The 14,881-nt window shown below is 32.4% G+C and overlaps 2 protein-coding genes across 2 annotated transcripts; one reads left to right on the forward strand and one right to left on the reverse strand.

Moving 5' to 3' along the window:
• The first annotated feature begins 2,748 nt into the window (after positions 1-2,748).
• On the forward strand, positions 2,749-3,893 carry LOC100776347 (ruBisCO-associated protein). The gene has a single exon (XM_003521667.5). The coding sequence runs from the start codon at positions 2,816-2,818 to the stop codon at positions 3,683-3,685; it is 870 nt and encodes a 289-aa protein (XP_003521715.1). The 5' UTR covers positions 2,749-2,815; the 3' UTR covers positions 3,686-3,893.
• Positions 3,894-13,514: 9,621 nt separating this feature from the next.
• LOC100818206 (ruBisCO-associated protein) lies at positions 13,515-14,657 on the reverse strand. Its single transcript, XM_003521661.5, has one exon. It carries the CDS (start codon positions 14,590-14,592, stop codon positions 13,723-13,725), a length of 870 nt encoding a protein of 289 aa, XP_003521709.1. The 5' UTR covers positions 14,593-14,657; the 3' UTR covers positions 13,515-13,722.
• Between the last annotated feature and the right edge of the window lie 224 nt (positions 14,658-14,881).

The raw sequence follows: 14,881 nt of genomic DNA on the forward strand, positions 1-14,881 counted from the left end.
ATTATTATGCAACAAACTAGACCTATAAAGTCATAAGAATAAAGAAAGGATTTATAATGCAAATAGATCTAAGACTGATAAAGAGAGATAGACTATGATTAAAAAACTAACATTTTGACTATGATGAAAAAAACTTCTTTCAGTAGAAAGTTTTATAATGGGAGATGAGAACTAATTAACTTTGTGTTTTATGTAAACTAGCAAGTATTTCGCAGAATGTACAAGCTTATATATAAATATATGTGAATTATAAACTATGTCGGGAAATAATTATCTAACGTGTGTTACTCATAATTTCTAAGAATACTAGTCATTACTTTTGAGATAAGTTACTTCGTATTAATATTATGTTCAAGAAAAAAAAATGTCAACTATAAAAAATACAAATGTAAAAAATATCTAGACATTATTTTTTGTTAATATATAAATATAGAAATTATAATATAAACAGGTAAGCGTTTTAATTTTTGAAAAAACATAAAAAAAAATTAATTAATGTAATATTATTATAATGAAGACTTGCAAATTACTATTTTATGATACATGTTGCTTCACATATTAATTTAGTGAAACAAAAGAAATTCAATTTGTTTGCATAACTAATTTTTTATTCTCTTAGTAAACAAAAAACATTGTTACTCTTTTCACACTAAAAAAATTATCGTCTTAAAGTTATTTTACAAACACAAAAATTAATAAATAGACAAAAAAGAATGAGAATTTATAAAATTAACCTTATATAATCTTTATTTAATTTATTGATTTTATTTTTCATTATTTATGTTATAAGAAATATAATTAAGTGGAAAAAACGAAAAAAATCATTTTGAGATTTCTTTTTGAAATTTTGAGAAAAAAATCACCTAATTGATATATAGATTTACATGACCACGTAGTTGGTAAAAAAATCATCTATTTGAAAAAAAATAAAGTGTTAATTGTTTATTATTTAGTTTAAAAAGTTTAAGATATTGATTTATTTAAAACTAAATGTATTTTTACCAATTTATTTAGAGAGAAAAATTGCTAGAAGGAACACTTTCGTTCTTTTAATTATGTAAAATTAATCCACATGAAAAGAACAACTAATAAATTCGTTTCCACTACGCGTGTATCAGTTGGATATTAGTTCTTCTTATTCTTCTTCTTTACAAGATATTGTGGCCATATTTTGTTCTAGTTTCTAGATGTGTTTTTGGTAGACTTTTGGTTCTCTAATATTTATATCTCTGACTGATATAAATATATCATAATCAATGTCCTACTGGCTTCATATATTTATGTATAGGGTATCTTTGGCACCTTTCTTTAAATACAATATCTTTCCTTAGCAGACAAAAAAAAAAACTAAAAAAATGCAAGTGAATGATTTTGTAAAAATAAATTAAAATTTGAAGTTATGGATACGCACTATTTGGTATATGTTTTAGTTGTTTTTTCATAAAAGAAAACGTTTCTGTAAGGGTGTCAATAATTGATCGTACTTTAATCAAAATAAGTGAAAAAATTTAATGGTGCATAAAAGGTGGCGAAAAGAATGCAAGTTTCTATAAGTCAACAAGTTTATCAATGGAAAATCCAATGAATTTATCCGGTTGTAATAAAAAATAAAAAATATTTTTACACTCTTAAAATATTTCACAATGCTAGTTTTAATTCTTAATTATAAAAAATAATATATTTTTAATTTCTACATTTAAAAAAAAAAGTGATGTGATTTTAATCAGTTGGCTGGAGAGACTAGAAACATATGTTTATGTAAAATTATAGGGATTAAAACATTATTTTCAAATATTAAAAAAATAAAAAATATATTTTTATCAAAAAATCACTTGGATAGGATTGCATGATTTAAAAAATGAAATAAACAGATAAGAATCTTTCTATTCTCATTTTCAAATATAATGGATCATCCATTAACACTAGAAAAAACCAGTTAAACATAATTTTTTAATATTTCAATTTCCTTTAAATTTATTAAAAAATATTTTTTTCATATATTAATTTTTAGCACTTATTCATAGGAGTCTCTATCTATTTTTTTTAATAGGCAAACTAGACCAAAAAATCTTAAGAGTAAAAAAAAGTTAAAAAGAATATATAATGCAAGCATATGTAAATTGAGAAAGAAGAAAAATTAAAGAAAACAGTGTATTTGTATATTTTTCAAAATCGAACAGCTAGCTAAAGGTTGGAAATAAAATTTAGAGTAAAGTATGTGGTGAAATCTCACAAAGACAGTGTCGATGTAAACTTTATAAGTGGGGAGTAATCCTCACCTTACAAACCGGTTTTGTAGGGTTGAGTGTGAGGGAAGGTGTGGTAAAAGTCCGCCAAAGAAAAATTAAAGATGACCAACCTATGTGCTGTCCAATTTGCCTGGTACCTCTAGAAATAATTGCACCAATTGTCTCCATGCATTTTATTTAAGTATGCAACAAAGGCATACGTCACTTTGTTTGCGCAATGTGAAAACAAAGGCATATATGTCACTTTGGATCCCATGTATATAAAAGTTGTTTGTTCATAAACATGGATCCATAACTTGTGGATCCCATGTATTTAATATAGTAAGACCTGAATAAGATGATTTAATTAAGAAGACTTGGATTAATTAAAATGTTTATCCAAAGAAGGTTAGTTACATGTTCAGACGCATAAAACAATAATTAACTAGAAATATTGTAGTATGATTTAACAGATATTTAAAAATTTGATCCAATCATCTATATAAGAGGAAGGAGTGGTGTCCGATATAATCACACCAACCAAAGCCACAAAAGAAAAGCAGTAGCAACAGCCCATATAAAATATAATGGCCGAAACCTGCGACTCCAACAATAAAGTGATCCGTGAATACCACCATGATGCTTCCTTTATGTCAAGGTGTGACATCTTTACTGATGTTACCGAGTACCAACTGTGTCTGGCATATGCCGGAGAATCTGGTAAAGGAAAGTTCGAACCTAAGTGGGACACAGACAATGTCACTCCCCAACTTATCGAGCAGTTCAAGCTAAATTGTGATGCCTCGGGTCTGCCAGTCAAAGTATTTGTCAGCATCGGAGGAGATGACCCCTTCAAAGTTGCTGCTGGTGGTGCCGATGATTGGGTTCTCAATGCCACAACCACACTCCACCACATCATCAACGAGTACCACATCGATGGAATCGATGTTAACTACACCACAATCCAGTGCAACCAAACATTGTTTGTTAACTGCATTAAGGGTCTCATAAAGGGCCTAAGGGAAGCTCTATGCACCACTGGGTTTGTGGCTTCCTTAGCTCCAGATGCTGCCACCAATGAGACTTTCTACTTGCCCTTGTACCGATCTATTGATAATTCTTGGATTGGAACTGTTGTGTTTCAGTGCTTCGTTGATTTCGAACCTCTAGATCCTAACAGACCAGTTGAAAGCTTGGTGCGCCAGGTTGAGAAGATAGTGGGAGAGTATGATTATTATGACTCTAAGATCTTGCTTGGCTACAGCGCCATTAAGGAGGATTGGAATAAAGTTTCACCACCCCTCTTCTTTCTTGCTCTCAATCGCCTAGTGCATTCTTGGCCTAGGGTTAAGGGCGCATCTGTCAAGGTTATTAGTGACACCTATGCCTTCATTCCCCCAACGTGGATCCCTAAACTCCTGTCTTTGGCCGTCTCCGATGCTGGAAAATATCCTTAATTGAAGATCCATAATTATTAAGTTCTATCTATGGAATAAGACCCATGCTATATCTATTAATTGTATGTGTGTGTTCCTTCTGCCTATATCTATATATGTTGTGCGTGCATTTGAAAAAACAATGCATGGCATGCATATTTGTGCTCTGTTAATGCCTACGTGCATCTTTGTCTCATCAATAAAATATATTATATGTCTTTGTGCTTCATTTGCTTTCGATTATTGTATATATGCATCAATAAAATATATTATCAGCTAAATTAATCATTTTTTTTAAATCTTGATGAATTAGGTAATTTAATCTTATATACAGCAAATTTTACACATAAAATGTGTATGGGCCTATTACTATATATGAAGCAAAGTTGTAGAATCAACTCAGACTGGTTTGATCCGGAATCAGTGTCTAAACCAATTTGAGCTAGTATTTGAATGACCATTCATGCTACTCAAATCCACCAAGGTTGACCTGATTGAGTTTTTTAAGATCGGTGACCCAGCTCAGGTTGACCAAGTTTTTTAAATGTTTAATTGATATGTTATTTAATATAATTTATATGTATTTTGTTATTATTTTTATATGAAGTAGACTTCTATGGGTCTACGAGTCGAATCATTAAGTCTAGTCTTTAGAACTTTGACGAATTTATGTAGACTCTTGATCAAGTTTGATAACATTAGTGTCAACTTTACTTGTGGGATGAGCATGTAACCATCCATTAGTGAAGATCTCTCTCGATGTTCTATCCCTCCCTCAATTTACCGATAATTATAATTCTCCTAAAATAAAATAATAAATTCTAATTCACGTTTAGTAAAATTCGAATAAGAAATATATTAAAAACTAATATACTTGCAATCTTCCAAAATATTATATAATCTCAATAGGTTTAAATATGTTGTTGGTACCTGTAAATTAGTCTTTTTTATTTATTTTTTGTCCTTTTAAATGTATTTTTCTAATTTTAGTCCCTGAAAGTTGTTTTCTAAATTTTAATTCCCGTAAGTTTTTTGTTTATTTTTAGTCCTTGTATTGTAAGTACAATGCCCAATTATAATCATCGACTCACAAAAATACTCAAACCCCGATCCCTCGAATGGAAAGAATCTATGTCCATTGATCAAACTATCAATCCCTTGACTAATCTACCTAAGTGACTTGCATAAAGAATAAGAGTTAAAAGATAACTAACAAACTCTGTCCTATCTCTAGACACAAAACCCATTAGGTGTTCTTCTTTATTTCTAAGTTCAAAAGCATTTTTCAGTGACAATTCAAACCACAACATCAAGAAAAGGATGATCAAGCGAAAGCAAGCATTAATGCATAGAGGATAACACTTAATAATAAAAAATAAACATAGATTAATAATCAAAATGTAAACATCACTACTACAAAAAGGCCTTTCTACGACACAGTTTTTAAGACGGACCTGAAGAACCCGTCGTTGTTGTCAACATGGTGGCAATTCCGTAATTATTCAAAGTTTTTATGTGCAGCGTTTCATGTTCAACGACGTTTGTATTTAAGCCCGTCGTTGTTGAAGTCATCAAAGACGGTCATGATGGCTGGACCGTCGTAGAAATAAAAATACAAAGTCGGTGTTACGAATCACCGTCGTAGATTTTTGAGTTTATATATTCTCGCAACAAAGCACCAGCGCCCTTGCTTGCCTGAATTACAACTCGAAAAACCTGGCGCCTCGACTGCAACCCTTGAAAAACCTAGCACCGCCGTGAAGTCCGTCCCGCTACCAGCCTGAGATTTAGGTTGTCGCCGTGAAGAACTTGTCCCCGTGACCCGCTGCTCCCACCACCGCTACCGCGACGCAGGCAAAGTCGTGGGTTTTTCAGACCTTTCCAGTGTTGGTGAAGGTAAGCATGTCCACTATTTTGAGTTGTGTCTTGGTATTTTTTGTGAAAATCTTGCCCTTTTGTGTTTAATTGTTAGTATTTGAATTGTTTGTGGTTGTACCTTAACATAAAACAAAAACCCTATTTCCCAATTTGTATCCCTTTCCACTCATTGTTCATGTTACGGTAGTAGTGTTTGAAAAAAAGTAATTGTGTGAAACAAGTTACTATAGTATACATGTTTGAACTGCAAGGTGCTATTTGGAACTAATTAGAAGAAGGTCACACCCTCAAACTAAGTACACAAAGGTGCATTTGTTCTGAATCTGAAAATTATGGTATCCCTTTGCACTCATTGTTGTTGAACGCCTGCATAACAGTAAAATTATGGTATGCAATTCGTAATAATAAAACCAATGTTCATATGTTTTTATGATAATGCTGCACTTCAAAAGCACATTACAGTATGGTTGTATTGCTGGATTGGATTCTACTTTTTCTATGGCTGGTTTTGACTGTTCTGTATTGCATTGTATGAGACTCATTGTAGGGGAGAGAATCAATGCCCAATTAGGAGTAATCTGAGTCTCACCTAATGAACCCATGATTCAAGATTTTCTATATTGGAATGAGTGTTTTTTCTCTGTGAGCTTGTGACCACAAAGGTGCCAAGTGAACTGGTTATTTATGCATAGATATTTAGCAATGATTTAATGGCCCACCCATCTATCCTTGTTTCCTGCCCCCAACCACCCCACAAAGATCATTCGTACATACTTCAATCGAGATTGTACTTGAATAGTTGATGTCTTTTTGTTATGATTATGCATCAAATATTAAGAGAAGAGAAGAAAAAAAAACTTATTAATTGACTAATTAACTTGTAACCTACCTCACAGAGAATTAGACAAATTCGTCATTAGGTGGCTGATACAGGGAGCTGGTGGGATAGAGGTGTGAGATGATATTGAAGGTGGAAAAGACTGTTATTTATGTGGGAGGAAGAGTTACTTGGAGAGTGGATTGAGAATAAATTTGTATTGCGAATCACAGATTGCACCATAGCAGTGACAAGTGCAGAATTTCTCCAACTCTCATCCTTTTTTTTTGGAAGGCTGAAAATATATATATATATATATTATTAATAAGTAAACCAGTACCAGTGGTACCAGAGATTAAAATTACAAAGCACCAAGGTCCTACCCTCCAAGAAAACCATCAACAAAAGCAAAAATCAACCAGGCCCAAACCCAACTAGGCAATGAAATTGGAAATATTAGAGGACCAGTAGTGGAAGCTAGTACTAAAATTTTTATCCTTAGCCTTTAACCATGACCAAGCTAAAAAATTAGCATGTTCCATGACTTTATAGGGATCAAAAGGTTTTCCTTGGAAAATCAAATGATTCCTATGTTGCCATATAGAGCTAGTTAAGGCAATCCACCACCGACATCTTGTACTATGATTCACATTTGCCCCAAACTCATTCACATTTTTGTCTTAAAAATGTTGCCATCAGAATTTACTGAAGTGGTGTTCATGCATAAGCTATAAGCTGACCTTGTAGTGTATTGTCCATTAGATTCAGCCAACCACAGCATATTATCTTTCACCTGTCTTTGAATAGGAACAAAACTGAAAAAACATTTTACCCCTTATGACATTGACTCCCACCATAGAGGGAGGATGCTGTTGCAGGTGAAGAATAAATGAGCAGCATCTTCCTCTTAATTTCTGCAAAAAGGACAGAGGATGTCATTTACCTGCACCTGCCTGCTGCTGAGATTTTTTTTTTATCAACAAAGATAAATTATATATATATATATATTAAAGAAGTACCAGAGGTACTGATTACAGAGTTAGTCACCATAAATATGGTTCCTCAATCAGGCAGCATAAGTCTGATTGGGAACCAAAATATGGGAAGAAAAAATACATGTGATTTGATCCCAATGCCACCCGTACTACTGCAAAAAATTATGTTTGAAATTACTGGACCATTGATTGAAATGGATAGTAAAATCCTTCTCCAAATTATGAACCCAAGTCCACATTAAGAAAGTGGCGTCTTCAACCAATTTGTTTCCATCGAAGGTCGCTTCGGAGAACAGAATTTTGTTTCGAAGCTGCCAAGTGGACCAAGTGATAACCAACCACCAATATTGCCACCTCCTATTCCTTCTACCATCATCCTGCAAAAAGGAGTACTACATGAACAGCTGTTTTGTACTCAATGGCATAACACCTTTGAAATTTATCCAGGACATTGAATCCCACCATAAAGGTTGGATCTTACTGCAGTGGATAAAATTTTTACCTTGTCCCCAACTTCTACCTTCCATTTGAGTTGCTGTTGTAAACTTATACCATAGTGAGAGTGCTGAATGCCTCTTTTTAAATCCCTCCACCAAATGGACTGCAGATTGGCTCTTCCTTCTTCAAGTAAACCCCTCCAGTCCCCATATGGTGCCTCCAAAACTGCAACCCATAGAGACCCTTGGTGCTGCATAAGGTTCCACATCCATTTACCTAGAAGGGCCAAATTAAAAGTCTAAATATCCTTGATGCCTAAACCCCCTTTGTGTTTAAGAAGACACACTTTCTCCCATGCTATCCAAGCAATCTTGTTGTTGTCTTGACCCCCTCCCCAAAGAAATCTCCTTTGTAACTTCACACCAACAAACTCAACGACGGTGGGACATACACAACGTCGTTGAAAATGACGACAAGAACGACAGGCTATCTGAATGGCCGACGTTGAAGTCGTTGTTACCATGACGGCCTTTATGGACGCACGACGTTGATGCATAACCTACAACGACGACGTTTATGTATAAACGACGTCGTTATGCTGAATACAATGGCGGCGTTTATGTCAACCGTGACGTTGACAGCTTAAGACAACGACAGATATTAATGAATACCCGTCGTCGCTTTCATGTTTACGACGACTGTCCTAAACTGGGCATGACGTTGCATTTTTTAATTACAACGACGGGTATGGCGGCACCGTCGTAATCGTTGTCGGGAAACAACGACACCTGTAACAAAGACGGTGGCTGGCCCGACATAGAAATGGCTTTTCCACCGATGTAGATCGTTACGTTTCTAGCAGTGCATCAAGATCAATTCAACTACATCAACCCCTAAAATGGGTAAACCAAACTACAAGAAGAAAATAGATGATGAGAAATGGTAGGGAAGCCATGGAGGGTAAAAGATAGCTTTGCAAATGCAACCTCAAACCCTAAATAGTCCCCCAACCAATTATCTACCTTCTATTTGCATCCTTGGAGCTTAAATAGGATCAAATGTGTTGCACTGTTGTTTATGCATAATTGCCTGCACGCTTAGCCTAGAATGTCGCACTCAACCTGTATGTAAAATAGAATTGTTGTAAGTGATTGTGCGCTGAGCTTGAGGAACATCAAGCTCAGGAGTTTTTTGACTACGATTGGAGAAAAGCTCAAGTGATTGAGAAGGCAAACTTAAGACCCACTGCAAATCTAATGGTAGTAAGGATGGGAACCTCCTCCTCTAGGGACTCTAAAATGCAATATAGGCGCTGCTTCTGTCAAAGAGCTAGGAAAGTTCATTTAAGTTCGTTGTTTTATGAAGGATGATAGAGGTCAATTTTTCATGGCTTTATCTCACACTTCCCCGTTTAAATTGTTGATTCATGAAAGGAATGCCCTAACCATGTTGGTAGCCTAAGATCTGGATATTGATGATATCATTATTGAATTTGATTGCCTTCAAGTGGAGAATGAAGTATATAACTATCGCTAAGATAAATCGAAATATGGTGCGATCTTATCCAACTGTCGTACTATGCTATGTGATTTACCAAACTTTTGTGTTTGTTTTGTAGGGAGACAAGTTAACTCAATGACTCACTCTCTTGCTCGAGCTCTGAATCCTCAAGTTGATCCCCACTATTTTAGTCATGTTCCAAATTGTATTGCCGTTTTTTTTTGTACCAACATAATATAAGTCAATTGTCATAAAAATATAGAATTTAATAAAAAGTTACAATTATCTATAGTAGTAATTAACGTCATTGCAGAGGTCCATTTGTGTTTTACTACTGCTACTAGACAATTTCAAAATTCAGTCATTAAATAAAATGACTCCTACCCCCTCACCTCCATCCAACATAATCACTAGCATTGTGATGTTTCAGGTAGAATATGAATAAAATATAACTGATGAGATTAATGTAAATGTTTTTTGGTTTATTTCTTGCTTATTGTCTTTTCACTTAAGTAATTCAATGAATAATTTATTTTATTTAAAGTATCAAGTATAAGTAAAATTAATGTCTAAAATTTATATGTAAAATGAGGAGGTGTGGTTTTTCTTTCCTCTTCTTCTCCCAGCAAGTTATGTAAACAATATAAAAATAATATTTTAAAGAAAACAAGTAACAAAATCTATACTTAATTTGTGGAGATTAACATTTTTCTTAAACATAAAAATAACAAAAAATATGAAATTTATTTTTAAAGCAAGTAAGAAAACCTATACTTAATTTATAGGGAGGAATATTTCAACTAAAATTAGAAATTGTTTATTCAATATAAAATATTAAGGTGACTTTTTTTATGGCCTTAGTAGTCCAATTCATGGGAGGAAATGTGTATTGACTAATTTGGAGTTCAATTGAGGGTAAATAAAGTTTGATCGGAAATTATTTCTGTTGAACTGAAATACTATCCTAAAGATAATTTTTTAAAATCAAATAACAAAATTTATACTTAATTTAAGGGGAGTAACTTTTTTTTTACTAAGATAAAAAATAAATATAAAATATAAAGATGATTCTTAAAAGCAAGTAAAAATATCATTACCTAATATACGAGAAACTTTTTTTTTTCCAAAGATAGAAATTATATACAAAACAAAAAAGAAGAAAATGATCTTTCTAAAGAAAATAAAAAAAACTATATTTAATTACTGAGGAGTAAATTTTTTCCTATTTAATACATATATAATTCCATAACTAAGAGAAATTTGAATCAATGAAATTATGATAATATAAATGGTTTTTTAGCTTAACTAATTTTTTAATTACTTTGTGTTATTTATTATAGAGAATATGAATAAAATATAATGAATGAGAATTGTGTAAATAATTATTTTTCTTTCTTGCTTAGTATCTTATGATACACACATGCACAATATTTTCGTAGATTATAAATTCACTAAGTAAAAAACAAATAAAGTTAAAATTATGATAATAGTATTAAAATTATTATTATTATTTTAAACAAATAAATAAAATTAAACACTCAAATGTTCATATTTAAGCAAGAAATTATAATAATCATGGAATAAATAAAAAATTTCAGAAAAAATTATTGGAAAGGAAATAAAAATAATAAATGTGACTTTTTTTATCCGTTGGAATCAAAGACATTTATGAGGTTTACAACTAAGGTTATCAAATACATATATACTTGACACTAAGGTTATCAAACTCAATCGACAGTTTACATAAACTCGTCAAAGTTCTAAAAACTCGACTCATGGATTCAATTCGTAGATTCATAAGAGTCTACTTCATATAAAAATAATAACAAAATACATATAAATTAAATATCATACTAATTAAACATTTAAAAAACTTGTTCAACCTGTGTTGAGTCACCAATTTTAACAAAACCCAATCAGGTCAACATTAATAAAATATAACTAATGAGATTAATGCAAATGTTTTTTGGTTTATTTCTTGCTTATTTTCTTTTCACTTAACTAATTCATTGAATATTTTATTTTCTTTAAAATACCAAGTATAAGTCAAATTAATGTCTAGAATTTACATGTAAAATTATGAGGTGGAGTTTTTCTCTCTTCTTCTCCCAGTAGATTATCTAAAAATATGAAAATGATATTTTTAAGACAAGTAACAAAATCTATACTTAATTTATGGAGATGAACATTTTTCTTAAAGATAGAAACAACATATAGAATTAAAAATATGAAATTTATGTTTAAAGCAAGTAAGAAAACTTATACTTAATATATGAGCAAAAATATGTCAACTATAGATACAATTTTCATAGTGCGGAATATGAAATACATCCTCAATAATCAGGTTAACTTTGGTATTCAATTGGTAAATTATGTTACTCATGTATTAGTAATTCAATTATTCAAAATAGTTTTACACGGATTGAATTATTATTTTTCATTTTTGGAGTATAAGCACTAATTTTGTCAAACAAGTTAATACAAAAACTGCATTTGTATGTAATTTGTATAGAGAAGCTTAAATTCAAGGTAATATATTAAATATCAGATGAAATAACAACAAGATAATGGTACCTATAGTCCATGCAACATTTCTGGGGTTGGAAGCTCAAGAAAATATGCAATACCAACAAATTCAATCTCCTCATTCCTCTTAGCAACACCTTTTTTAAACAAATAAAGTTTAAAAGAAGAAATGTTATTCTATATAGCTGCAATACAATAGTATCGAAGAAACATGTTTTTGATGCAAGATTAGTAGTCTCAGCTATAACCTAGCAATACAATGTAAAATTAGTTTTTCTTTAAATTCAATCACATAATAATTATAATTTGTGATAATTTACAATAAATCAGTTTGCCTGTGCATTGCACAGGCTCTAATACTAGTCTCTCTCTCTCTCTCTCTCTCTCTCTCTCTCTCTCTCTCTATATATATATATATATATATATATATATATATATATATATACACACACACATTTTTCCCTTCTACTTCTAGAAATACACACATGCACAATATTTTCCTAGATTATAAAATTCACTAAGTAAAAAACAAATAAAGTTAAAATTGTGATAATAGTATTAAAATTATTATTATTTTAAACAAATAAATAAAATTAAATACTCAAATGTTCATATTTAAGCATGTAATTATAATAAATATGGAATAAATAAAAAATGTCTGAAAAAATTATTGGAAAGGAAATAAAAATAATAATTGTGACTTTTTTTATCCGTTGGAATAAAAGACATTTATCAGGAGGTTTACAACACATATCTTACTCAACCACCTATAAATTATTTTAAAACATGTGTGAAAAACAAATGTGACATTTAATTGAATAATCTTCACGATAAAGTTGACATTAAATAGAAAATAGGAAATAAATAGATGAAAAAACAATTAAAGTAAATGAGTAAATGAATAACTACATCCTAAAAAGAAACTAGTGCTTGGCTTCTTGGCAGCATGAAAGATGAAGTTTGAGAAAATGAAGTGTGGAAGGAGAAAGACAAGAAAGGGGTATGCATAGAGGTTGGGCCTATGGAGGCCCAAATATTGTTTTACCCACATCGTTTTTTGAAAACTGATGTTGTTAATACAATGTTAACATCATTTTTTTATAAAAATAAATCAATATTGTTAGTAATTAGTTAACATCGGTTTTTGAAAATTGATTTGTAAAATGAGTAGATAACATCGATTTTTAAATAAAATTGATGTTAGTTATTTTTTTTAATATTTTTAAACCTCTGGTGCTGACTCACTTTTAAACCGTCTCATCCTCTCGAACCTTCACTATTTCGTTGTTGCCACTCTCGTATTCATAGCACTCGCTTAATACTCAGAAAAATAGAAATCACTACTAGAAAAATGTTATTTTATGACACGCGTTCTACTACGGTTCTTTTAGAACCGCCTTAGAAAACGAATCGGTGGCATTTTTGTAATTATCGTACTAAAAAAGCCTTGTGTGATGCACATTCTAAGACGGTTATTGAAAACCGCCTTAGAATGTGTGATGGTCATAAGACTTGAGACGGATTTTATTAAAGCACCATCGTTATCTCTTGGTCTTATCCACATGCTGTGGTGTTCCTTTGCATTTAAAAGCGCCGAAAGAAACCTAACAACGAGCAGCAGCAACGATTAAAAAAAATGATTAATTTAGCTGATAATATATTTTATTGATGCATATATACAATAATCGAAAGCAAATGAAGCACAAAGACATATAATATATTTTATTGATGAGACAAAGATGCACGTAGGCATTAACAGAGCACAAATATGCATGCCATGCATTGTTTTTTCAAATGCACGCACAACATATATAGATATAGGCAGAAGGAACACACACATAGAATTAATAGATATAGCATGGGTCTTATTCCATAGATAGAACTTAATAATTATGGATCTTCAATTAAGGATATTTTCCAGCATCGGAGACGGCCAAAGACAGGAGTTTAGGGATCCACGTTGGGGGAATGAAGGCATAGGTGTCACTAATAACCTTGACAGATGCACCCTTAACCCTAGGCCAAGAATGCACTAGGCGATTGAGAGCAAGAAAGAAGAGGGGTGGTGAAACTTTATTCCAATCCTCCTTAATGGCGCTGTAGCCAAGCAAGATCTTAGAGTCATAATAATCATACTCTCCCACTATCTTCTCAACCTGGCGCACCAAGCTTTCAACTGGTCTGTTAGGATCTAGAGGTTCGAAATCAACGAAGCACTGAAACACAACAGTTCCAATCCAAGAATTATCAATAGATCGGTACAAGGGCAAGTAGAAAGTCTCATTGGTGGCAGCATCTGGAGCTAAGGAAGCCACAAACCCAGTGGTGCATAGAGCTTCCCTTAGGCCCTTTATGAGACCCTTAATGCAGTTAACAAACAATGTTTGGTTGCACTGGATTGTGGTGTAGTTAACATCGATTCCATCGATGTGGTACTCGTTGATGATGTGGTGGAGTGTGGTTGTGGCATTGAGAACCCAATCATCGGCACCACCAGCAGCAACTTTGAAGGGGTCATCTCCTCCGATGCTGACAAATACTTTGACTGGCAGACCCGAGGCATCACAATTTAGCTTGAACTGCTCGATAAGTTGGGGAGTGACATTGTCTGTGTCCCACTTAGGTTCGAACTTTCCTTTACCAGATTCTCCGGCATATGCCAGACACAGTTGGTACTCGGTAACATCAGTAAAGATGTCACACCTTGACATAAAGGAAGCATCATGGTGGTATTCACGGATCACTTTATTGTTGGAGTCGCAGGTTTCGGCCATTATATTTTATATGGGCTGTTGCTACTGCTTTTCTTTTGTGGCTTTGGTTGGTGTGATTATATCGGACACCACTCCTTCCTCTTATATAGATGATTGGATCAAATTTTTAAATATCTGTTAAATCATACTACAATATTTCTAGTTAATTATTGTTTTATGCGTCTGAACATGTAACTAACCTTCTTTGGATAAACATTTTAATTAATCCAAGTCTTCTTAATTAAATCATCTTATTCAGGTCTTACTATATTAAATACATGGGATCCACAAGTTATGGATCCATGTTTAT

The sequence above is a fragment of the Glycine max genome, assembly GCF_000004515.6.
Source record: "Glycine max cultivar Williams 82 chromosome 3 unlocalized genomic scaffold, Glycine_max_v4.0 Gm03_scaffold_245, whole genome shotgun sequence".
NCBI classification, from domain to species: domain Eukaryota; kingdom Viridiplantae; phylum Streptophyta; class Magnoliopsida; order Fabales; family Fabaceae; genus Glycine; species Glycine max.

Excerpts from the sequence above, each read along its gene's own strand:
- LOC100818206 (XM_003521661.5), bottom strand. The coding sequence starts at position 14,592 with ATGGCCGAAACCTGCGACTCCAACAATAAAGTGATCCGTGAATACCAC.
- LOC100776347 (XM_003521667.5), top strand. The coding sequence starts at position 2,816 with ATGGCCGAAACCTGCGACTCCAACAATAAAGTGATCCGTGAATACCAC.